We start from the raw sequence: 25875 nt of genomic DNA on the forward strand, positions 1-25875 counted from the left end.
TAGAGAGCCCCATGCAGGACTCGATCCCAGGACCCTGAGATCATGACCTGAGCTGAAGGCAGAGGCTTAAACCATTGAGCCACCCAGGCAGCCCCAGGATTACATATGAATTTTAATGGTGAAATTTTCTATTTATGCAGAAAATTCTCTTGGAATTTTGGTAAGGATCATATTGAATCTGTAGTTCACTTTGGGTGGTATAGACATCTTAACCATATTAAATCTTCCAATCAATGAACATGGGATGTCTTTTCATTTACTGGTGTGTTCTAATTTCTTTCATTAATGTTTGCAGTTTTTGCTCCAGAAACTTCTCATTTCCCTGATTAAATTATATGTAAGAATTCTTTGTGATGCTATTTTAAATCCTAAAATGTTTTTTATACAAACTTTGAGTGTATTCCTTTTAAAGAGATTATCAGTGAGATAGTTAGATGTAGAATAGACAACTGATATCCTATTGGTCTAAATCCTTCAACTCTAAATATCCTATTTGTTCAACAAAATCCACACCCTTTCAAATCTGAGTCTATAAAATTTAGCCATCCCACTACCAATAAGAAGCAGGAAAGGAACAGCAAAGATGCATCCTATGGTGCCTTCTTGAGTTTGGAGAACAACACTTATTGGTACTCACTCCTAACTGAAAGGGACCCTACCACAGAAGCCACAGTCAAAACAACTTTAAGTAAAGTATTTCAACCACATCTGCAAATGTGCAATGAAGCAGAGCCAAGGCCAGAAAAGTCCTGCTCTATAATAACTCCATTGCATGAGAATTTTGTGCTGTATTATTCATAAAAGGAGTATCAGGTGAAACCCCACATTGTAGGTCTCTGTGATTCATTTTGTGTTCAAATCTGCAACTTCTATTGAAGAGATGGTCCTTAAAGCTGTGATGGCCAAGGAAGCAAACCAACTACAGCTCCCTAAATCCAGCAGAGAAAGGCTCTGTCCTTGCTCAAACCCAGGCAAATGTTGAGCTCAACCATCATAATTTAATCACTAGCAAAAACAAACAAACAAAGGAAACCTTTCTCCTTGCTATAGTTTTCTACTGTATTCTCTATGTGTGCTGCTTTAGTTCTGTGTAGGAAGACTACTAAAAATCACTGCCCACCCCCCAAACAAACACACAAAAGTCACTGTCCCTTTTTCAATGATTCTATTAGGAGTGGTAGAGGTCAAAGGTCTCCTTCCTTATATTACAATGCACTTGCTATTTGCTTTGAGGGTTCTATTTAGACTAAATCTTCTTTTAAGACATATTCCCCATAGAGTTCCATACATATTTATCCATATAATTCAATGTGGTAAATATTTATTGAGGGAGGAAGGTAGGACATACTAATCTTCAATATGCCAGGTAACTAACATACATTCTCACAAAATCCATGAGGTTAGTAGTGTTATTTGCTATCATCTCCATTGTACTGGGAAGTGAACTGATGCTCAAAAAGAGGTCTCACTGATATTAGTGTCAGAAACTGAGCTTTGGTCTATCAAAAGCAAAACTCAAACCCTGTCCTTCCCTAGCACTGTCTTGACTGAGTGCAAATTGGTCAGGATGAGCATTTGTCAAAAAAATACATATTTTTGATAAATGGATCTTTGGATTTTCAAGAAGTGGTAATCCTGATGTACTCGTATGCAAATCTTCATCTCTATAGTATGCCTTAATATATGATTAGTCATTTCTTGAATTTGTAGGGTTCTCTTTCTCTCTTTTTGTATGTGGCTTTTTTCTATATTTTTAATTAGATTTCAGCCAATTATTTCTCTTCTAACTTATTTGTGATTAAAAAAATATTGAAACAACTTGACTATTCAACAATTGGGGATTAATAAGAACACATTTGGATTCCAATACAAGGATTTGTTTGAACAATAGAAATGACATTCATGCTTGTGTAAGAAAATAGAAAACAGGGACGCCTAGGTGGCTCAGTGGGTTAAAGCCTCTGTCTTCAACTCAGGTCATGATCCCAGGGTGCTGGGATCAAGCCCCGCATAGGGCTCTCTGCTCAGCAGGGAGCCTGCTTCCTCCCCGATCTCTCTCTGTCTGCCTCTCTGCCTACTTGTGATCTCTGTCAAATAAATTAAAAATATATATATATTTAAAAAGAAAAGAAAAGAAAATAGAAAACAAACCAGATTAATACAATTGGAAAGCCTGGACAAAAATGAATGAGAAAAACACCTAAGCAAACAAAAACCCCATCTCCACCCCTCTTTCTCACCAAATTAATTTTTTTTTCTTTTTTTCTGTCAGAAGCAATGCAGACATACTACAGAAAATACAGACAAGCAGAAGAACATAAGGAAAAATCCATTCTCCACCCATTCATATCCAACTACTTTTTATCTGCAAGTATAAATTCTTTCTGTTCCAGTTCCGTATGTATAAATGAATTAATATTTTTCAACAAAATGGACTCTTATTGAAGAAACTATCTTGTAACTTACTACAATTTCAGCAACTCAACATACATATTTTTCAAATTAAACCTATTGCTAATCCCACATTTTACTCTTACCAATGATAGAAGAAATAACTGCCTGAATATTAATTATAAGACCAAAACAGCACAGAAGAAATTGTGAAAAATTCTGAAAATAGGTCACAAAATGACTTAAAATATAGAAGTTTGCAAAAGTGCCTATAGTGCTCCCAAATCACTAGTCTTTGAAATAATTAGTAAGTGAGAGCCTCAATTCAATCAACTTATTATAATGCTTAATGAAATTAATGTAAGAATTGAGGGCTCAATATAAGAAGCTCAATAAAATCCTTTATTGCCTAATAGATAAAATGACATCATGGTTGTTTCTATAAGTCAAGGATTAAACTAAGAAATGTAACTTAACCAAGAGACTGTAGAGGAGGAAGGGCTGGGGTGGTATAAAGGAGCTCAAAAGAAGGTGATCTTCAAGGAAAACATTGACCTGTGAGCACAATAGCTCAAAAATCCAGATCATGGAGAGTTCTATAGGCCAAATAAGCCAGGCTCTTTAACAGATAAATGACAAGAATAGAAAAGGACAGGAGGGTAAATCTATAAATTAAAAGACATATAACAGGTTCTTCTTAATGGGCAATACTAAATTGCCATATCTAGGAATACCTAATTAGATAGTTAAACTATAAAAAAGTGCAAGAAAGTAATTAACTACCCAAGTCAGTCACGGTAGTGATCACTTAAATGGGGGAAGGAAAGGGCTATAGTTGAAAGGGGGTACATAGGACATGTGCCCCCAAAATGAGAGCAAAATTCTATTTCTTCACCTATGTGGTGATTTAAAGGATACAAAATAATAGCTAGGGTACAGAATAGTCCCTCATAAACCAAAAAGAAGTTTAATGAACACAGAAACTAATCTCCATGGAGATCTGATCTCTCAGTAAAAGGAAAATGGGTAGGAGAGACAAGGGGACTGTGCCAGAACCCATGAGTGGGTCAGGAACAAATTTAATAGGGAAGGGTTCTATCTTTGTGCTATTATTTACTTTGAGGTGTTTTCCCATTTCCATATCCATGCTACCACAGTGCTATGGAACAAGGGTCCCGCCCTCAACTCAAGAGATTCAGACTTCTAGAGAAGACATATGACAGGACTGAATAGCCAGGAGGGGATGGGGTCACAAGGACACTCAGTGAGGTTACCAGAGTGCCTATGAGGGAAAATCTAAAAAAAAAAAAAAAAAAGATCATGATTTCCTTTAGAAGCAAAAAGCAATTCCCCACTTGAAAGAGAAAAGTGGTGCTATTGGCGGACCCTAGAAAAAGAGGCCCGGGATCCTAATCCTACTTCTCAACTAAAAAACTGAAAAAGCAGCAAGAAATTAAAAAGAAAACAATGTCATGATGTCCCCAGGGATGGTGTTGAAGCAACATTATAATTTCTGCAAAGTATATAAATAAATCAGGTTAAAGATTATTCATTCACCCTTCCATTCCCCTAAAATGGTGACTTTTAAAAAGGGTCAGGGTTGGGGGGTGCAGAATTGAATAGGAGAGGGCTACCTAGCTTTATAAAGTTTCACAAAGGTTCTTGTTCCTGGAGCTAACTCTGCAAACAAAAGATAGATAAAAGATACTCAACTTCGGGGTGCCTGGGTGGCTCAGTGGGTTGAGCCGCTGCCTTCGGCTCAGGTCATGATCTCAGGGTCCTGGGATCGAGGCCCGCATCGGGCTCTCTGCTCAGCAGGGAGCCTGCTTCCCTCTATCTCTCTCTCTCTCTGCCTGCCTCTCCATCTACTTGTGATTTCTCTCTGTCAAATAAAAAAAATTAAAAAAAAAAAAAAAGATACTCAACTTCCATGCACTTGAAAGCACCTCAAGTATATATATAAAACAATTAGGGAACACTTTACAAATTAGATATTCATGTACTGTCATAACATCCTTATATAACAAAGCAGGGAAAGCCAAGGGCAGAGGGGAGATCAAAAGTTAGTTTAACAGTGATTTGCAAGAAAGCAGTGTACTCAACATGACAACACGTTGGAAAATTAGTATTTTTTGTCATTGTTTTTGAGTCATAAAGAGGGCACTAAACAAATTACTGAAAAATTTTGTTCCTGGAAATCAGAGTTTCAATTTCATTAAAATATACCAGACTTTTAACAGTAATAAAGGTCAGCTTTTCAAGAGGAAAAAAATAATCTACAACGCTCCCCCATTAGAACTTGAAATTTGCTTCCATTTTCAAAGTGTTTCCGTTAAGAATCAAAGGCTGAATAAAATAAAAAGAATGAATTTGCAGGTTGATTTATGTGGAAGGTTTGTGGTTTGTATTATTATTATTTTTTAAGATTTTATTTATTTATTTGAGAGAGAGCATGAGAGAGAAGGTCAGAGGAAGAAGCAGACTCCCCATGGAGCAGGGAGCCTGATTCCAGGAATCAGGAATCAGGAATTAATTTGATTCCAGGACTCTGAGATCATGACCTGAGCTGAAGGCAGTCGCTTAACCAACTAAGCCACCCAAGTGCCCTGTGGTTTGTATTATTATCCACAAGGGAAAATATCATTTGAGTCCAAAGAACTCTTAATTTTTTATGGAATTAAAATTTCAATTTGATGTTATCAATTGCCTAAACTCCTCTTGGATGTACTACGGCAACATCGCAAACTGTATTCAAGCATGAACAACTCTGTATCTACAACGGGGTTCCCTAGGATATTCTTCCATAATGTATAGGTCTGTAACAGCCAACAAGAGTTTGTTTAACACGGCATATCATTTAACATACTCATCATATGTCACCTTGCTCAGTCTGGTCATACATACTTAGAAATTTACTAAGTCTGACAGATACATATATCCTGTGCTCTCTTAAGGTGTCATAGCCAACATTTGGCACAATTGTTTGTTATAGGACATGTTATCGCCTTATCACCTGCTCAAGGATGACCAGACACATAGCCTAAGCCTTCTGGCTTAGGCTTTGAATTCTCTGGAATTCAAATTTAAGGTTAAACTTTGTGCTTCACTATTCAAACATGACGACTTTTGAAGTCATCACAAGACATGTCCAGTGACAGGGATGCATGTTTAATTTAGGAAGAAAATATACTTAAAAAAAAAGTTCCTATCAGAGTTCTACAGGGTGTACAGCTTTGAAACAAGAATAAAGATTAAAAACAAAAACAAACAAACAAAAAACAAAACAAAACAAGAAACAGTGCAGGGCTCAGGTAGTCAGATACAATTATCCTGCTCATCCTTGCCTCCCATAAAGAAGCTTGCCATATTATCAGTAATTTTTTAATATACTTCTCAATCATTTCTCAAATGGCCAGGTGTCTTAAGTGACAGTGTGTGCTGACCCTAAAAACACAAACACAATAGTTTTACCAAAAGGTCCAGCGGTTTCAAGCACTAGTTTTTATACCATACAATGAAATACAATTATAATGCAACTTGAAAAAAAAATTTTTTTGAACAGGATCTGGGGTAATGATGCTGGGAACTTGGGGGGGGGGGGGGACAATAAAAGGAACAAATGAAAAACACAAGCCAGGGTACCTGACGCACCTGTTGAGCCCAACCCCCAGAGAGCTTCAGTTTAACGCAGCTTCATTAAGTCGTGCTCTGGTACAATCCAAAAGGGTATTGATGCAAAGAGGAGTTATTCCTGGAGGAGCGCTCCTCCTAAAAGGTCAACAACTAAGTAGTTAGTGGAAATGCCTAAACAGCTGTAGTCATGACCTTTCGAAGGAGGGGCTCTTCCCCAGCGGGGATAGACAAGGGCGGGTAAGGGGTCTACACTGAAATCATCAGCAAACATCCAAACGTTTATGTATGGCTGAGTTTTCCCGGGAGCAGAGTTCAGAGTATTTCATCACGCGTTCAAAGCAATCTCAGACCCCTCCCTCGCTAAAGCAGGGAACCATGCCATTACAGAACTAAATGACATCGGTGTTATAAAGTCATTTTGGGGAATTCTGCTGCACAACGCTTTCCTTAAACAAGGAACATCCAGCCCGCCCCCCCCCCGCCCCCCTCCCTGGCTCCCATCCGAAGCATGTCAGAGCATCACTCTCTCTATGTAGCAGGGTGGAGGTGGGAGGGTTGATGGCTGTGCTTGTCCCAAAGCGGAAACAAAATCAGCTTTCTTTCAGGGAAGGCACTTTTATGGGGTCTAAGGACACCCGCAGCAGCGCGCCAAGCAGTGAAACCCCGACCTGCGTTTCATTGAACAGCCCTGCTCAATGCCCATTGCGCTGCAAGTGCGGTTCTCCGCGCTTTAAAAAGTTGACTTAATTCTAAAAAAATAACCCCTACAGGTGCAGAAAGAGATGCAAAAAAATCCATGAAGGTGGGGACTTCCTACCCACTCCAGCCGCCTTACAGAGAAATAACCCTCCTCCTCGTTTCCCCCTAGATCCACCAGCATCCGCGAGATAAAAACCCTCGTGGGGAGCGATTAAGGGCTAAACTCGCAGCCGCGCGGAGGCCAGTCGTTACCGTCCAGCGGGCACTCGCGGTCCGGGTGGCTGCTCATCGCTGCTCCCCGACTCCGGGCTGTCCCCCGCGCGGCTCGCACAGTCTGGGCGGCGGCTGCAGTCGCTGAGGCAGCGCCCCCCTTGGGGCCCCGCAGGTGCACCCGGCAGGAGCTGGGCGCGCGCCACTGCAGAGGGAGAGACGAGGACACAAGCCTGGCGCTCCTTTCACTTTGCAACCCGAGGCTCTAGCGCCGGTCTCCTGCAGCCCAAGGTTCTCTATTAATACTTGGTGTGCGGCTGGCTGCATGCCATCGACTTGACCCATGGCCAGGGTTCCTTTGACCTCGCTGGGAAGGGGTGCGGAACAGTGTGTAGGAGCGTAGGTGATTGCAGAGAACACCCCCAGCTGCTCTCCCAGGCAAGGCCGGTGAGTGAGCCTCGGCCCGTGACTTTCCCCAAAGTCCAGCGTTTTAGAGCAACTATCCCGCAGCGTCCGATCTGGCCCCAGAAGCCCTCAGCTAAATAAGATGCGTGCTCCAGGCTCAGGGAACCTATTTTGGGGCCGCTGCGGCGAGCAAGATCCACTACCCATTCATTCAGAGCCGCCTTGACATTTCAGAGTTCTGCAGCCGAATCCCTTTTCCCCTATCCGATTTCAGCCTCTTGCTTCTGCAAAATTCCAAGTTGGAGAAGGGAAAGGCAGGGGGCTAGTGAGCAAAAGGATGTGGTGAATTAGAAAGGCCCAACAGATGAAAACATTCTCAACGCCGTATTTCTTCCAGCAAGCGCATGGAAGTTGGGTTGCGGCCATGTTTCTATTGTAAATTTAAATTTAATCAGCGAATGCTGCTTTTTTGTCGTTACTCTAACAAGCTTTATGTTTAAAGTTACATTCCCTTGGGTGCTCTAACTTAGGCTGTTGATATGATAGGAGCAATCAGTTAATGCCATTTCAAAGCACATTTATGACAACTACCTTAAGGAACTGCATTTATAATCTAGATCTTTCAACGGGCTTAAAAAAAATTTCTGGTTTATTTTTACACAGAGTCTGGTATGTCTCCTTAGCAGGTGAATTCTTTCCTCTGCTTTCCTAGCATACTTTTAACTCTTTCTCCTTTCCTAACATAGTTTACGTCCCTATCAGTGAAGACATGGCAAACCTCTGCTCTCAAGTAAGAATTGATTATTCCTAATACACCTACAACCAGGGTTATTAAAAGTAGTAAAGTTAAGACCCTGCAGACAAGTTTTATGAAGTCTCTGAGACCCCCCCCCATTTACTCTCTTGTATCTGTTTTCAGCAGATAAAGGACTGAAATCTGGTGATGAAAACATAAATGAGAACTTCAGAAGTTAACCTTTGGTAACTCAATTTTTAAAAATACTGAAAGAAGTATACACTCCAGCAAGTTTTTCTTTTTGCTTTTAGTTTAGCATTGTATATAAGTGAACCCTCTCTATTCCAGCTCAGAACAGTGACCAGTGTCTACCACTGCTAAATTATGTATCTCTGTGAGAGACAAACCAGGACCAGCTGGGCCACAGTGGATTGCAGAAATGTCCATTTTCGCAGCTGGGCCAGGGAGCCCTCCCATACTCTCCTCTCCCCTGCTCCCACCAGGGAATATACCATTCAGAATTTCTTAGATGGAAAACCAGAAATTGCTCTATGAGCTTACCTGGTAATCTCAACTCTCACTTGTATTCTTATAACAAAGGCATTGTTATAGTGTCATATTCAATGTTATGTCAGTATTCAATGTTATACTGTTACATTATCATATTCTTTTGTTCTTTTATTCGTCAGTTACTGAGCACTTCTCCTTGTTCCTGTTACTAGTAATTTCAGGAAAAATCCTGCCCTCAGTCAAAATACTTTAGTGTGGGTAAGACAGGCTTAGAACCAACTAAACTTTCTTAGATATTTTATGTTCTTTGAAAGATATGGGCATCAAGGAGCCACTGCCAAGGGGATGGCTAATTCTACTTGAAGGATTAGGAAATGTTTCCAACCAGAAGTAAGTATTTTCACTAGTGATAGTTGCTATCATGTTTAAACATGCACTGTGAACTAGGCACTCTGCTAAATGCTTTCCATACATTCCTTCCTATTATCCTGATAAGAATAGGAATTATTATTGTGCCCTTTTTACAGATGGACAAGTGGAGTAACTTGCCTGCAAATACAGAGGTGAGGAATTCCAGAACTGTGATTGGAATGTAGCTTCTATGATTACAGAGCCTCTGCCCAATTTCTACACTGGATCGCATTAGTTAGCAAAACTCTTTCCACAATATGTAATAAGAGCTTTTCACCAAAACCTCTCAGAAAAAAAGTGGGTCCTTAGAGAGTACAAAGACAGGTCAGTTGTTATTGTAGGAACCAGACTGTGCTTAGGCAGTCAGGATTCCTCACAAAGAAGCTTCTATTTTCCAAAGAAAGTGGCTCTTAAAACACACACACACACACACACACACACACACACGGCTCATAAGAAAGAGCTTGGGAATCAGTTTTGCAGGGAGAACCGCAGTGAGGACAGCATTCCTTAATTCATAAATCCACTTAACTTTTATTGAGCCCTTACTATGTCACACACACTTTACTGGAAGTTGATTTCATCTCAACAGCAGATTTCTAGGAAATCTCTAAGGAATTAGAAATTTACATTCAGAGAACAGAAAAAGAAATCTCTTTTTTTTTTTTTAAAGATTTTTATTTATTTATTTGACAGAGAGAGGTCACAAGTAGGCAGAGCAGCAGGCAGAGAGAGAGGGGGCAGCAGATCCCAGAACCCCGGAATCATGACCTGAGCCAAAGGCAGAGGCTTAACCCACTGGGCCACCCAGGTGCCCCAAGAAACAGCTCTTCCATACAAGGTTGGTCACTGAACCAATTTAGTGGTAGGTGAAAAACATGCCTTAGCTGGACAGGACATGAAAGAGAAGAAAGAGCATCTTGAGGATCTGTTCCAATAAGAAAATTTGCAGCAGTAACAACTACCCAAAAAAGTCTATAAATTCCACTGGTCTAAAATTCTACAGGCATGCTCAATGCAGAGACAGTAAAATGTAATGATTAGGTATTTAGCCTTTGTTCTCAAACCATTGCTGCTTTCAAATACTGATTCATGTGATCCTGGGCCAATCCAGATCTGTCCAATGAATGAGTAAGTCAGGCAAGTTACGTAACTAGCTAGCCTAAGACTTCCCATCCTGTAACAAGGACAAAAGGACAAGCTCTATAAGATTTTTTTTAAGATTTTATTTGTTTATTTGACAGAGATCACAAGTAGGCAGAGAGAGAGGAGGAAGCAGGCTCCCCGCTGAGCCGAGAGCCCGATGCGGGGCTTGATCCCAGGACTCTGAGATCATGACCTGACCTGAAGGCAGAGTCTTTAACCCACGGAGCCACCCAGGCGCCCCGCTCTATAGGATTTTTGCATGATTATCTATGTACTGGCAAAGGAGTGTTTTCAGTTGCTAGTAGCAGAGACCAAATTAGCAGAAATTTAAATAAATTAACTTTTTTCTCTTCACTTAACATTAAGATAGTTGAGGTAGATGGTCTATAGTTGGTACCGCAGCTCCATGTTTTCATCTGTGATCCAGCAGCCTTCTCATTTTTTGCTCCACTATCCTTAATATAGGCTTTCAGTTCCGGGACTTCCTTATGGTCACAAAATGGCTGCCAGAACTCTGGACTGACTCATGTTTATAGAAGAGAAAGAAGGGGGAAAGGGCAAAAGTAGCACCTTGCAGCTGAGTAAGGCCCCTTAAAATAACTCTCTTGGAAGCTTTATCCACAAATTTCCATGTAAAATGCAGTAGATGTGCCCTTTTCAAAGAAGCAGTGTGTGTGTGTGTGTGTGTGTGTGTGTGTGTGTGTGTGTGTTAACTTGGGCACATTAGAGGTTCTGCTGTTGAGGAAAAGGGAGAGAATGGAATATTGGGTGGGCAGCTAGAAATCTCTGGCACACTTAGAAAAGCATTTGACACAATGCCTGACTCAAAGTAAATACCTACCCACCCACCCCCAAAAGAGAGAGAGAGAGAGAGTAGCTATGTTAGAGAGTCAAGAAAATCCCAAATAAATAGAAAATAATTGGACTGGTCTAATTGTGTGTGCATTTTGTGGAAGGGAAAGGAGAAGAATTTGAATCAAGAGGGTATTGTATATAAAAGAACATTCATTCATGTTATAAATTTCAAGCAGAGCTCAGGAAACATTTAGATTATAAACAGTACCCTTTGGTGCGCAAAAACTTGAGAAGGAACCCAATTTAGATACTTCACAGAAGAATTCTAGGCCAAGAGAAACAAAGTATACAGTAATTCATAGAAACAAAAATGGAGAGGTGGGAGAGAAAAAAAAAATGAGCAAGGGATCCAACATTTATTGTTTTTAAGCAACCTAAATGGCATCTAGCTATCTTCAAAAAAAAAAAATTTATAAGCACTTAATTAGGAGGATACCAAGAGCACACAGACTTGAGCTGGAGGCTGGACAATCAGATCTGGAAGTCAAGCAAGAGCCAATCCAGTCTGGGAAGTTCAATAAGTAGCAAGCCCAGCGAGCACTTTTTTGCAGGGACAAGTCTGGCTAAGGATGTCCCTCATCCTGAAAGCCCCATTGCCACCATCAGAACCTACTTCAGATACCCTGAGAGAATACGGTTTCTTATTTTTGTATTGCTTAATCCCATCAATCACATGTGTGCCCTTGATTGGTCTGCCCAGATTCAATGAGGGAGACAGACTGATCTCCTTTTCTTTGGCTTCCCCAGGTGCTTAAGTGCCCCCAACCATTACCATACTCAACAAGAGGACCCCCTCCTACACACACACATAGGAATGAGGGATGGATGCAGGACCGCCAAAAAAAGAGATAAATATCAACTCCAGTGCTCCAGCGAGCCAAGCTGTGCTTAAAATTAGTTGTTTAAGGCTACAATAGAACGCAATGGAGCGGAGATTCAAACTCGTGGCTTCTGAAAGTGCTTCCTTTTTGCAACATGTGGCATGACTTCCATGTTTTATTTTTTCTGGGTTTGGCATTGTAAGAAACATCTGCCTCACTGAGTCCACAGAAGGTCTTGGAGGATGACGGGGAGAAATTAAAAGCCATTTGACATTGGATGTGATTCTTGCTGTTCCAAACAATGAAGACACTTGATAGTGATTTGACTACTAATCAGTCATCCACTCTAACTCTTTTCAAGTGATTTTTTCGTGTTTCGTTTTTAGTTTTTTAAATTCAAGAAAGTTAAAAATACCATTCTATGTCTCCCCATGTACATAGGACTTAAACAAGAAAAGTTCAGATACACCTGACATAATAGCATCTAAAAAGACAGAGACTCTTCCTCACTATGCTTCTGTCCCCAGACAAGACCATATGTTATCTGAAAAATACCATAATGGAAGTTGATGAATTTACAGTCTTAGATTTATTTTTAACCATCCGCTATTTGAACCCCTAGATAGTACACTAAGTTTTCTGGAAATCCCACTATTGGCTTATGCTTTGGGTTTGATCAGAAAGCCATTGGCAATGCTACATGCTGGAGTATCAGTGCCAGTCAGGGAAGTGCTCATAACTGGTCCACATAAAGGTAAAGACAGAAAAGGAGGGAGTCATTTAGAAACTGTAATGGAAACAACCTTGGTACTATTGACTTTTTTTAAGTAGGCTCCACACCCAGCATGGACCCCAGCACAGAGCTTGAACTCACGACCCCGAGATCAAGACCTGAGATCAAGAGTCAGATGCGCACAGATCCAGCTACCAGGTACCCCTGCACTATTGACTTCTTAGGCCTGGTGACTGGGGTGGGGGGGTTCTGGACATTCTGGGATGTTTATCAGCATCGCTAGCATCTACTTTTCCATGCCAATAGCACCCTTCTCCCAGTTTCGATAGCCAAGACGTCTCCAGACATTGAGAAATGTCCTTGTGAGACAAATGCTCTTGGTTGAGAACCACTGCTTTATTGCAATTTGACAGACTAATTCTATGTCCATTGTATCTAATAATATAAAATTGGAGCTTTGCATCGTCTATGTCTTGTTACTTCACTCATCCTAGTAATTTGTTATTATCACATTTTACCATTACTTCCTGACAGATTTTAAAAATGGTTCTTCCAGGGGTGCCTGGGTGTTTCAGTGGGTTAAGCCTCTGCCTTTGGCTCAGGTCATGATCTCAGGGTCTTGGGATCAAGTCCCATGTCGGGCTCTCTGCTCAGCGGGGAGCCTGCTTCCCCTCTCTCTGCCTGCCTCTCTGCCTACTTGTGAGCTCTGTCTGTCAAATAAATAAATAAAATCTTAAAAAAAAATGGTTCTTCCTCACGGAGAGCTTAAAACATACCAATACAAAAGGTCACTGTTCAAATATAAAAGTCATCGTTAGAAGAAAGGGAACAACCTTGGGCTACCCATCCTCTCCCTCCCATAATAACCAAATAGAACAAGGCAACTTACAAAGATACTAGACACCTTTATTTTTTATGTGCTCGCTCCTGGGGCCCACCATGGAAAAGTCTATAAAATACGCACAATTGCCAGAAATAGAGAAGCTGCCAGCACTGGATTCTACAACTTGACTTCAGAAGTTCTCTGAACTGCATTAAGCAGTTTTCTTATATTACCCAGGGCAGAAGAAGGTTTGCTAGCAGGGGAGGGCCAACGTAGAGACAAAGCCTAAAATTCTTATGACGGAAAGGCCTGGGTCATAGGTCACAAACTGCCCAGACACCAACTGAATCTGGCCTACAAATAGTTTTTATTTGGCTCCTTACAAATGTTTTTAAAAATCAACTACCACATTATTTCCTCAAAATCTCATTCCCAGCATCTCTCAAAAGATTCAAAAGAGCCTTTTGGCCATCCTGGGCGACCTTCCCTCATGCTGTCAATTAGCTGCAACTGAAAAGCAGCCACCATTCTCAGCCCTCTTCTGCTGTCCCCTGACATGGCCCACTTCGGTGTCCATGAGCGTGTAAGCTGTGAGTGCCTGGATTAGGCCTACTGAGCTATTAATCTCGATTTTTGGAGAAACAAAGAGGACAGAGAACTTGACCCTTGAGGCGGGAAGAAGATGAAGCTGGCCAGGGAATCATCAGTCCTGGGTAAGGGGTTCACATGGTTATAGTAACTAGGTCTTAGCCTAGGTCCTGGACCTTGGAGACAGGCAGGCTTCAGAAGGATCTGGCAGTATTGACCCCTCTATAGAATGTACAGATTGGATGGTCCTAATCTTCCTGACTGTTCCATGGCAAGTGCAGCCATGACTCTAGTCTGCCTGGACAATGATGACAGTGTGCGGGACACCAGCCAATCATCAGTGGCTTGGTCCTGTAAGGCTCAAAATTCCTTTGCACAAGACTTCCACTGGCAAGTGAGCACTGGAGCCAAACTTAATGGAGCTTAGGAAGATAAGTAACTGTGACATTGATTGCCCTCTGAATTCCAGGGAGCAATTGCCATCTGTTAGAATAACACTTAGTGAGTATCCACTGTGTGCAGGCTCTGAGGCTACGGAGACAGATCCAACAAATCAGTGGTCTTTCCCTGCAATGCTCTCAGCTGAGGGATGAGGACAGATGTGAGAGAAAGTAATTCAGACACATTGGGGGAATCAAATCCTGGAGCAGCCGGAGTGTGAGGAACTTGGTCTCTGCTTGGAGGAATGGGGGCTTCGCAGACAAGATGGCATTCAACTAACTGGTTTAGAAAACAAGGCCGAGTTTAACCAAATGAAGAAATCAAAAAAGGCATTAGGAGTCGGTTTGTGCAAATCAAGACCATGGAGGCTCGCTGAAGTAGAGGGTGGCAGAAGCAGAGTAGGAGTGGAAGGAGAGAAGGGGCTGGCATGAAGCCATAGCTTCAAGTCAAGGGGATCGGACTTGAACTTCCAGTTGAATGCGGATGCAACAGAGACGTGTTATCAACCTTGTTTCTTTGGGAGTCAAATCTGGTGACACGTTAAAGATAGACTAGGAGCCCTGTTCTGAGGTCATTTGTCAACCTGAACTACAGCAGTAGAGAAACACTTTCTAGAAAGTTCAAGACTTGCGTTAAATGGGGGGAGGTGGAGGGAGTTGAGGATGAATCAACTTTCTGACTTGGGAAACTGGGTAGATGATGAAAGTATTCACAGAAATGTTTTAAAAAATACAGAGCTAGAGGCGCCTGGGTGGCTCAGTGGGTTAAAGCCTCTGCCTTCGGCTCAGGTCATGATCTCAGGGTCCTGGGATAGAGCCCCTATTCGGGCTCTCAGCTCAGCGGGGAGCCTGCTCCCCCCCCCCATCTGCCTCTCTGCCTACTTGTCCTGTCTGTCAAATAAATAAATAAAATCTTAAAAAAAAATACAGAGCTAAAAACCTGTTTTGGGAAGATACACAAATGAGTTGTTTGGGATAAGACTGTAACAACAATGGGGACTTCAAATAGGTTTATCCAAAAGATGCTTAAAAATAAAGTACAAGACTTCCAAAGAGCAAGAGAATGAGAAAGAAATATCAAGACAAGGATTTCATAGATGATTACTGAAGCCACATGAAAGGCCAACATTGCCCGAAGAAGGAGAAAAGAACGCCCCAGGGCAGAACTTCAGGGAGCCCCTGGAGGTAAAGAGCAGATGAGAGGATCCAGGAATAGCAGAAAGACAACTGGGGAATGGGTCAAAGGCTGCCCAGCAGGATGGGAGTGTCAGGAAGGAGGGAGCCCTGATACACTGTGCAAAAGACGTTCTGGAAAATGTCCCTCTGGGGCCATGTGAGAGAGGCCACCTGAGACCTTAGTTAGAGCCGCATTCAAGGGCACAGTGGTGGAAGCCAGCGGTCGTGGGCTGGGAAGGGAACTGAGGGTCGGCCCAGAATGGTGGACGATTAATGCCAAGCATTTGATGTTAAAACCAAGAAGGGCACTGGAGGTGTGAGGTAGCCCAGGTTGCCTTTCAGCTTTGCCCAGCCTTTCTTTTCGTTTTTTTTTTTTTTAAAGATTTTATTTATTTATTTGACAGAGAGAGATTACAAGTATTCAGAGAGGCAGGCAGAGAGAGAGGAGAGAGCAGCAGACTCCCTGCTGAGCAGAGAGCCCGATGCAGGACTTGATCCCAAGACCCTGAGATCAAGACCTGAGCCGAAGGCAGTGGCTTAACCTACTGAGCCACCCAGGCGCCCCTGCCCAGACTTTCTTGCTGGGAACATCTTGAGCATATTTGTAGGGAGAGGGAAACATCTAGTGAGAAGGAGGGCTGACCATACGTGAGGGAGGGGTTCTGGGTTCTGTCCCAAGTGAGGCCTGTGTCTAGGAGGGAAACTGTCTCGAGGACCTTCTTGTGATAAAGCTAGTACATGAACGTGTGACCAGAGGAAGCAGGGGAGTGCTCTCCAGGATACTTGCTAAGCCCCAGCAGGCTGATGGGGCTTCCCTGAGGACCCCACCCAAATCTGAATCTTTGGGACATGGGCCCCAGGGCCTGCATTTTAAACCAGCACCCTGGCAGATAACCATGGAAGAAAGCCCCAAAGTAAGAGCAAGAGTAGCCTCTGAAACCAACATTCTCGAATTCGGTTCTCATCTGTGCTGCTAATCAGGCATATATATTACCTTGGGAAATTTATGAAATCTCTCTGTGCCTCAGTTTCCTCTTCTGAAAATGAGATTGAGAGCAGCTATGTCAAAGGGGTTATTTCTTGGTTCCCAACCCTCTTGGGAGCTTCTAGATAGAATCTGAAACTGGCCCCCAAGCTTAGATCCAGGTGATAAAGAAAGGCTGGCCATTCCAGGTTGGTAGGGGGCAGGTTTAATAAGCAAAGGGAACTAAACATGAGGTTTTCCTTGGGCAGCAGCAAGACAGTGGATCCTGACACCTGCCCACCAAATCTTAGAAGTTTTCATATAGGCCTTTGCTGGGTTCAGTCATATTTGCCATACAGGTGTTCTCAACCTCACATCAGCATCTCAAAGCTGTGTCCTGTGTCCTTGCTTCTGCAAGCAGGAAAGCCAAGCCAAAGCCACCTTACAAGGACAAGGAAGGGGGTGGGGAGTTGCAAGTGCCTGAGTCCAGCTCATGGGTTAACTGGCAGTCATGCCTTCTCGATGACCTTCCGCAATGGTATTGGTGAGGCACAGAGGAGCAAGCCTATGGAAGGAAGGGATAGCAGTGCTCAGCACAGAGGAAATAGACATGAAATGTGAGCTTATTGTTTTTTATTTCACACCTCTGTTGTAACAGCTCTCAGTTTACAGTTTGCCCACCAATCACCTAGGGAAGCTTGTCACAGTGCCAATTTCCACTCAAACTCTAGAGATTCTGATGGAACTGGTCAGGGGTAGGGGGTGGGGGATACAAACTCTGCATTTTAGAGGAGCACCTCCTCTTCCCAGGTAATTCTGGTGCGGGTGGGCACAAAAGACACTTCCAGAATCATTGTTCTGTAGGATTAAGCCCAAGAGACCTGCTGTGCCTTGTTCCCCTCTCTGCCCACACATGGCAGGGTCAAGATGGCCAAGAGTTCTCTTGAAACCCTCACAATGGTGCAAAATGAGAAGAAAAAGGGCTGCCAATTAGAGCTGATTGTGAAGATTTTTAAAAATAACCTGTGCTTTTAAAAACCTTTGACTCTCAAAACTACTTACACCCGAATGAGTCATTTGTCTGCCTTAATTGCTGCTGCTGATATTTTCTCGGGTGGGGGGGAGCACTTTGAAAAGAGATACAAGTAGATACACAGGGACTAACTTTCAGAGACATGGAGCTCCTTTTTGATGTATTTATAGCACAGCCATTAGTGTGTATGTTGGTTTCAAACCTGACCCTTATGAAAAACAGGAACTGTAAGAAATGTAAATGGGCTCAGCAAACTAAACATTTTCTTCCAATCGGTAGTGCTTCTACAATTTCATCCCGAGTACTCAGCACAAGGAATGGCTATTTACTTTCCTAAATAAAAGTAATGGAAAAAATGATTGGAGGTGAAATTAGATTCCTCCAGGCAACTCTTTGTAAAAGAAGGGTAATTGAAAGGGAGAAGCCAGGTGTCTGGCCTCCTTCGGGCAATGCAAATGAAACTCACTTGTTTATTTATTTATTTATTTATTTATTTATTTATTTATTCCCTGGATGACTTTTAGTTAACTGTGAGAGCTGCCTTTCAAGTAGTTCCTGGATGGCAAGGTGGGGGGAGGGGCAAGTCCCTCAGCCTTCTGTTGAGGACAGACTGTGACCTCCAGGGGCAACTTCCTTTCTTCCCACAGATTCCTGCTAATTTATCAGGGTTCTCTGTACTTGTGACTTAAAACATTTGAGCTTTGCTGCTTGAAAGGCTTCTAGAATCATTGACCTTAGGTTGCAATGGGGCTGTTCAAAGCCCTAGCTGACCAGTGGAGTTACTTTCTTTGGCCTTCACAGTATTTTAAAAAATTTCTAAATAATTGCCAGTTTTTTCTTAATTAGGAGAGTTCACATTAAACTCAGATTTCAAGCTCTTAAAAAGAGAGAGGGTCATGACCCGTATTCCTGCCTGATTACAGTGAAGAGCCAAGTACCTACTGCTCCCTTTATACAGGAAATTTATTCCATGTCTCAATTTCCTCTGAAAAAAACAGAGTTAATAATTATGCTTGTCTCATAGACTTGTGATGAGTGAAGATGCTGATAAATTTAAAACACTTAGTGCCTGGCATATAGTAAGTGTCAGAGTCTCCACTCAGCTCAATTTATTTAAACTCCTAATTCAGGCCCTTATATTCATTTGCATTTGTGACCCTTGCTATAAGCCACACAAAAGACAATAGACCTAGAACTTTCTGGAATGCAAAGAAGTTGGAGGGGGCTAGCACCTTCCTGCCAAAAATTGCTGACCTAAGGGAACTTAAGGTCTGAGGCAGACCAAGACTCATCCACTGAGGAAAAGAAATAAAGAGGCTAAATCTGGAATGCGTTATGGACTTCAGAGCACTTTGTTTTTTCATTATTGTAGTGTAAGTTTGAAGCTTGGGGATTCCCCCTTCTGTTTATTCTCTATCTCCTCTGGACTAGGAATAATAAAAATCCTTAAAAAATCTCAAACAATTTTGGATGTGTTTAAGAGGAAGTAAATAAAAGGTTCAAGACAAGACCGTGCCCCCTGAAAAGTCCCCCAATAAGACCTAGTAATACCATTAACCATGGGAAAGTATTTTGGCACAAGTAACTTGCCAGGGTAGAGAGGCGGGGGGAAGAGGTGTGTGCCAACAGGATGTTGGGTCCATGGTCAAAGGAGCGAGACTGGTACAAAGTGAAGGTCAAGCAAAGCTTTATTTCATGCCAAGCATCAAGAATCAAACTGACCGGCCAGGGACGTCTCTTGTAAAGAGGTGATGACCCTCTGCCTTACAGACTAGCTTTTAAGGGCAAGGCCATGTGGTTGAGCCTGGCCACGCACAGGTGACCAATGAGATTATAACAGAGAAAGCTGCACAGTCCTGCTAGGTCACACATAAGTGACCAACTGAATTACAAATTACCCTATAGTAGATATTTGAACTAGCCTATCACCTTGGTCAGAATAGGCGCCCAAAGGCACCCAAAGGGCGGGGCCCATACTCCTTGGTAGCTAGGAGACAGTACATGCCCCCACTGATTGAATGCCTCCACCTGGCCTGACCCACCCTTGTATTTGGGCTTTGTTTCCTGGGACTGGTTTCCAGGATTTGTTTTTAAGTAAGTTCCCTGAAGGGGGAGGAGCAGGGCCAGGATGGAGCTGCTCTGGCTAAATAGGCCCTTACAAGGGTAGTAGGGCTTCATCCCCAAGGATTGATCCATCTTCCTGTGCTGGGTAGTTTCCATTCTCTTCCCATATCCCATCTCTACACAGCATTACCACCTGGAGTCTGAACCATAGGGACCTGCACTGGGCTTTCTTGCCCTCCAGTGCCCAGTTGGATTCAGCTAATGAGGGGCTTCAGCAGGAAGTCAGAGAGAGAGAGAACATATGAGGTCTTATGCTCCCAGTTGTGTTTCCTCACGTATGTACCATGGTGGGCCCTGACACGTGGCCCTCTCCAAACAGTTGTTCTCTTTAAGTTCCAGGAACAGCTCTCCCCCCTTTGCCTCTTCAGGCAGGTCAAGGGATGATGACAAAGAACCCCCATGTTGCCAGCCCAAATATAGAACATCATTCTTCATTGGTTTCCCCATAGCCTGGGGCACCATTGACATAATCCCTTTGTTAAACTCTTAATTGTTCCAGTGTGAATGTGGCCTTGGTTTCTTGCCAGAACGCTGACTGATAAACTTGCCTGCTTTGAAATTCCCATTACCCCTTATATCTCACATGCGTTTGAGAACAGTCCTTTCCAACTTTTCTGAACCAAATCCTTATGGATAAGTTATTGGGTTGGAGTGCATCATTGTCTGGTAAGCAATGCTTAGTCAGTTGTACTGATGTTTACATATGGGCAGTTCTGATAGTATATACACAGTCTCAGCAAGGAAGTTTATGCCCTTAATCCCAGCCCTGAAATAAACCACTGCAAGTAGCAGATTTTAAATTTCATTCATTCACTCATTCGTTCATTCTTCCATCCATCCAATCATTCCATTCATTCATCATTCTTCAGTCAGTAGACATTTGTAATGGCCCTACTATGTTCCAGGCACAGTGCTGGGAATCGAGTAAAAGATGTTCCATGCCCTGGAGAGGATTATGATGGTGGGTGGTGGTAAAAGAGGGTCAGGCAAGTAAGCCAAAGAAATAGTACGTTTAGGTGCTGCTACAACAGAAGTATGACATACAGTCAGAGGGGTAGTCTGTCCTCTTTGAAGAAGGGTGCTCTGAAGGTAGACCACTTCCTTTGCAAAAGAAGTGACACTCTGGGTGTTGAAAGATGACCTGACCTTTGCCAAGCAGAATGCGTGGCAAAAGGAAAAGGTAGCAGCATTGAAAGTCCTTGTGTGGGGTGCCTGGGTGGCTCAGTGGGTTAAGCCTTTGCCTTCGGCTCAGGTCATAGTCTCGGGGTCCTGGGATCGAGCCCCACATCAGGCTCTCTGCTCAGCAGGGAGCCTGCTTCCCTTCCTCTCTCTCTCTGACTGCCTCTCTGCCTACTTGTGATCTCTGTGTCAAATAAATAAATAAAATCTTAAAAAAAAAAAGTAAAATGAAAGTCGTGGTGGTTTTGGTGAAATAAATATCAACTATTCTCGATAACTAGAGCAGTGTTTATATTATTTGACTCTATACTAGATTCCTGTGAGATTGGGAGCATTATCAAATAGGTATAGCTCAGTTCTATCCCAGACACTGTGATCTCATTGGTCTGGGCTAAGGCTGGGCCATCAGGATTTTTTACATCTCCCCAGGTGATTGTAAAGTGAGGCCAGCTTTGAGAACTGTTGGGTGGGTGGTTCCGGGAATGTAGGAGGAACAATAGAAATGACCGCCGGGGCCGCCATCTTCCAGTCCCCTCCCCACTGGCTTCCTTAACCCTAGACCCTCCTGCCATAAGGGTATAAGCCCAGGTCACATCTCCATAGGTAACCCTACTCCTATGCAGGAAACAGGAGTATCAGGAGCCCTCACCCCATACCTTCTGATCACCAAGTATGGATGTGAGCCCATGCCCTGCCTTGGCCCGATAAAAGACCCCCACTAACTCCCTCCCAGTGCGATTTCCCCCACTCCCCTTTCCAGAGTTGAGGAACCTCGCCCGAGGGTGCCCACTTCTTCCCGGCACTACTTTCCTGGCTCCCCTTCTCCTGAGCCCTGAAACTTCCCTGGAGAGTGCCTTTAATAAATTTTGCCTTGTGCCCACCTTGCCTGGTGTTATGTTTACCTCGCCTGCGAAACTTTACAAGAACCACTGACCAAAAGCAGAGTGATGAGTAAAACAGGAATCAGGTGGGGGAGTGGAGGTTAGGCAGGGGTCCTCACAGAGAAGGATCCGTGCCCTCCTCAGGAGAAGTCAATGGAAATAGTTTTGTTTTCTGGTGGTGATTTCCAACATCTTCTGATTTTACCCTTCCTTTACTGCATCTGCCTCCAGGCTCTCTTGGCTTCTCCTACAGTGTAGACAAAAACCTTAGAAATGATTAGAATTTAATGCAGTTATCTAGATGGCTAGAAGTCAGAATGGCTACGCTGTGGATGCCGCCCCTGACTAAAGGTAAGCTCTTAAACAGATTATTTTCTACACTGTTCTGTCACCTGTGAAATGGAGATAAATATGTAGTAATTCACAGGACGCTGGGAGAGAGAAAGCGGTAGGGCAGTCAGTGCCCGGCACACTGTAAGCTCTCAGGAAGAGTCATGCTGTTATTATTATCTGAACCTGCTACTTAAAGGGAACCTGGGGAATTGTTGGGCACACACACGCAAATATACACTTCCGCAGAACAGTGGTACTCCAATTTGTTTGCTCTTGTAGCCACTGGCCTCCAAAGACGACCCCTTCTGATTCTAGGGTGTGGCAGAAGGACTATAGGACTCCCGGGGCTCCATCAAAAGAAGTCTTGCAGCTTCCTATTGTGGCTTTTGGCTTCTCAGTCCAAGTTCAGCTGCCCTGAAATGTCTGTACTGTGAAGACGCCCGCATTCACCAACGGAAAGGCAGCATGGGGAGACAGAGATGCCCAGACAGCTGAGATCTCCTTCTTCCAGCCAGTGGGGTGAGGTGCCAGACATGTGCTGGAGGAAGCCATCTTGGACATCTGGAGAAGTTGAGCCTTCCAATGACTCCAGACTTAATGGCCATATTTGACTGTGACCCCGTGAGAGTCCCCAGGCAAGAACTGCCCCTCTGAGTCTGGCCAACAGACTGGATCATCAAAAACCATTGTTTTAAATCATTAAGTTTTGGAGTAGTTCATTGTGCATCAACAGGTAACCAGAATATAACAAAAACAGGTCTCTTCACTCAGCATTGGGACAAAGGTCATCTTACTCTGAAGTATATCCCTAAGGAGTCCTCAAGTCAGGTCTCAGGGGCATTGAACTTCTTAGATGGTGACTGGCTTCCCTCAGAATAAACATTTCAAGAGTCCCAGGTGGAAGCTACAAAACTTTGATTTTCTGCTACATTCTTTTTTTTTTTCATATTTTTATTTAAATTCTCATCAATTATCATACAGGGCAATACTGGCTTCAGGAGTAGAATTCAGTGATTCTTCACTTACAGGCAATCCCCTGTGCTCATCATAACAAGTGCCCTCCTAGTCCACATGACTCCAGCTACATTCTATAGTCAGAAGTGAATCACGGGGTTGGCCCACATTCACTGGGAGGGGATGACTTCAGGGTTTGCATACGGAGGCCTGGTTCATTGGGGGCCATCTTTGGAGACCAGAGCAGATGAAAGCAGAGTGCCACAGCCCCTCTGTGTAAGGCTAGCTTTTTAACAGGCTGTCCAGTTGTTACATCTTGCAGTCAAATTATTTTATCCATTTTGTTCATTGAATTCTATTCACAGAGAGACACTGAGAGCTGCCAACTCAGATGACTAAAGAACAAACCGAATAATCTGTTGGCAGCTTGCCTGGGCTGAAGGACCGTCAACCATGATATCCCTCGGTTTGTCTGCCCTATAGCCAATTATGATCCTGCCTTAGAGTCTGATTAATATTATGGACAACTAGATATTCATCAGTATAGCAAACTATTATTATTTCTTCGATCATTATTTTTAAAGAAAAAGTAAGGTCTTGAAAGAGAAAATAAGTATCTGCCTCTGTTTTTGTTTTGCCTTGTGGAACTGGGTGATGGTGTGTTTTGTAATTTCGTTAATTAAGCTATACAAATATAATGAAATCCATGCTTATCAAAACTTTAATGTGAATGAGACATTCACATTCTGGTTAGCCTTGCCTGTTTACCTGACTTTGAGGTAAACCATACCCACCATACCCACCATACCCATACATTTTAAGATTGGTGTAATAATTACTGTATTTTCTTTAGTCTAATACACATTTCTTTCTTTAAAAAATTAATTGACTTTATTTTTTAGAGCAGTTTAAGTTTACAGTAATACAGAAAGTATTTTGAGCAGAATGAGTTCCCCTATATCTTTTCTCCTCCACCTCTCAACACACACACACACACACACACGGTAGTCCCTGTTAGTAACATCTTGTGTTGGTGTGGTACATCTCTTACCAAGGATGAACCGATATTGATACCTTATTATTAACTAAAGTGCATAAAAAAAAGATTCTCTCTTCTTGTTATACTTTCTTTGGGTTTTGACAACTATATCATTGTTTTAAGTATTTGACAACTGCGTCATTAAGTATCCACCATTACAATACCATACCGAATAGTTTTACTGCCCTGGAAATCCATGCTCAGTCTTGTGTCTCTCTTTTTCATTTTAATGTCTCAGAAATGGGGATATCCAAGTACCACTGATAGCTATAATGAATGCAATATGCGATTTTCTTCCAGCCTTCTTTCTGTCTTCCTTTCCTGTTCCCATCCTTCCTTTCTTCTTCCCTCTTGCACTTGAGAGACTGATGTTAAACTGACAACACATTTTGCAAGTGATGGAATCCTAGTCTTAAGGAAATACGGTAGTAAAAAAGACTTTGATTGAAGCCTGATATATCCTCCCTTCTCTTCTGTCATATGTGGCTGAGAATACCAAATAGCACCCATTCCATTCTCCTTTCCAGCCGGGAAAGTGGGTGAGGTTTCTTGAGGTAACAGAAACTTTGTCTCCCTGCAGCTCCCCTGTGCACACGTCGAGTTCTTCCCTGCAAATGCAGCCCGGTTTTGTGTTCTGAGGCATGGCGGGTTTCTTGTTTTCTTCTGCAGATCGACCTCCACCATCTTTCTTCACTCTGCTCTCTGCCACCAGGGGCTAACCTGTCTGGACTGCATCAACAGTCTCCTCTTGCTCCCGTTTGGCTTTCCCCTATGTTGTATCCATGAGGAATCCAACAGTAGAACAGAGGGAGGGAGAGGGGTGGTTTTGTATGGATCTTGATCTGAATGAAACATTTTTTTTTAAAGATTTTATTCATTTATTTGACAGACAGAGATCACAAGTAGGCAGAGAGGCAGGCAGAGAGAGAGAGAGGAAGGGAAACAGGCTCCCTGCTGAGCAGAGAGCCCGATGCTGGGCTGGATCCCAGGACCCTGAGATCATGACCTAAGCTGAAGGCAGAGACTTTAACCCACTGAGCCACCCAGGTGCTCCTGAATGAAACAATTTTGAAAAAAAAATAATTTGATGACAAAACAGAGAAGAAGAAGAAGAAGAGGAGGAGGAGGAGGAGGAAGAAGAAGAAGAAGACACCCTCCAAAAACAACAAAAAAAGAAAAGAAAAGAAAAACTTGAAACAATTTGGGAAAATTGAATATAAATTCAGTGTTAGATGATAGAAATAAACTATTATCAATTTTTTGTATGATAACCACCTCTGGTTACTTTTAAAGGAATTGTTCCTATCTTCTAGCAATACATATATATTTACACATGAAAATTATATGACTATGGGATTTACTTTAAAATAACCCAGGAAAAAAATGAGCACTGGATAAATGAAACCCATGAAATGGCAATGCTGAAGCTTGGTGGTAGGTACAAGGGGGGAAGTTCTGTCTGGGGGCTGATTGCTACCTACCCTCTGATTACGTTTGGTAGATAAGCCTCAGGTTGTCAAAACAAAAAGTCTTGCTTTTTTCTTAGCAAGGAAAATACTCACAGTGGGTAGTATCACCCAGAAGAGTGGTTTGTATTTAGAAGGCCCTCAGGTGAATAGGCCACTGAGGTCTCCAAGGGGTGCAGCTAACCTTCTGTCCAGTCCGCCCTGTACTAGCCAATGGTTAATGTTTTCCAGTTCGTGTGTGTGTGTGTGTGTATACGTGCATCTTAGGTCCATTATTAAACAAAATGAGACTGAGACAAAGTGAGAGTTATTTAAAGCTTTATTT

At 42.7% G+C, this 25875-nt stretch overlaps 1 protein-coding gene across 1 annotated transcript in view; it reads right to left on the bottom strand.

Annotated features, from left to right (window-relative positions):
• Positions 1 to 7170, bottom strand: part of GADL1 (glutamate decarboxylase like 1) — a 180771-nt gene extending 173601 nt beyond the window's left edge. The window contains exon 1 of the mRNA XM_004754305.3: positions 6976 to 7170. Within this exon, the coding sequence (XP_004754362.1) occupies positions 6976 to 7012 (37 nt within the window). The 5' untranslated portion in view covers positions 7013 to 7170. The remainder of the gene's footprint in view (positions 1 to 6975) is intronic.
• Between the last annotated feature and the right edge of the window lie 18705 nt (positions 7171 to 25875).

The sequence above is a fragment of the Mustela putorius genome, unplaced genomic scaffold (assembly GCF_011764305.1).
Source record: "Mustela putorius furo isolate JIRA1106 unplaced genomic scaffold, ASM1176430v1.1 tig00003834_pilon_pilon_pilon, whole genome shotgun sequence".
NCBI classification, from domain to species: domain Eukaryota; kingdom Metazoa; phylum Chordata; class Mammalia; order Carnivora; family Mustelidae; genus Mustela; species Mustela putorius.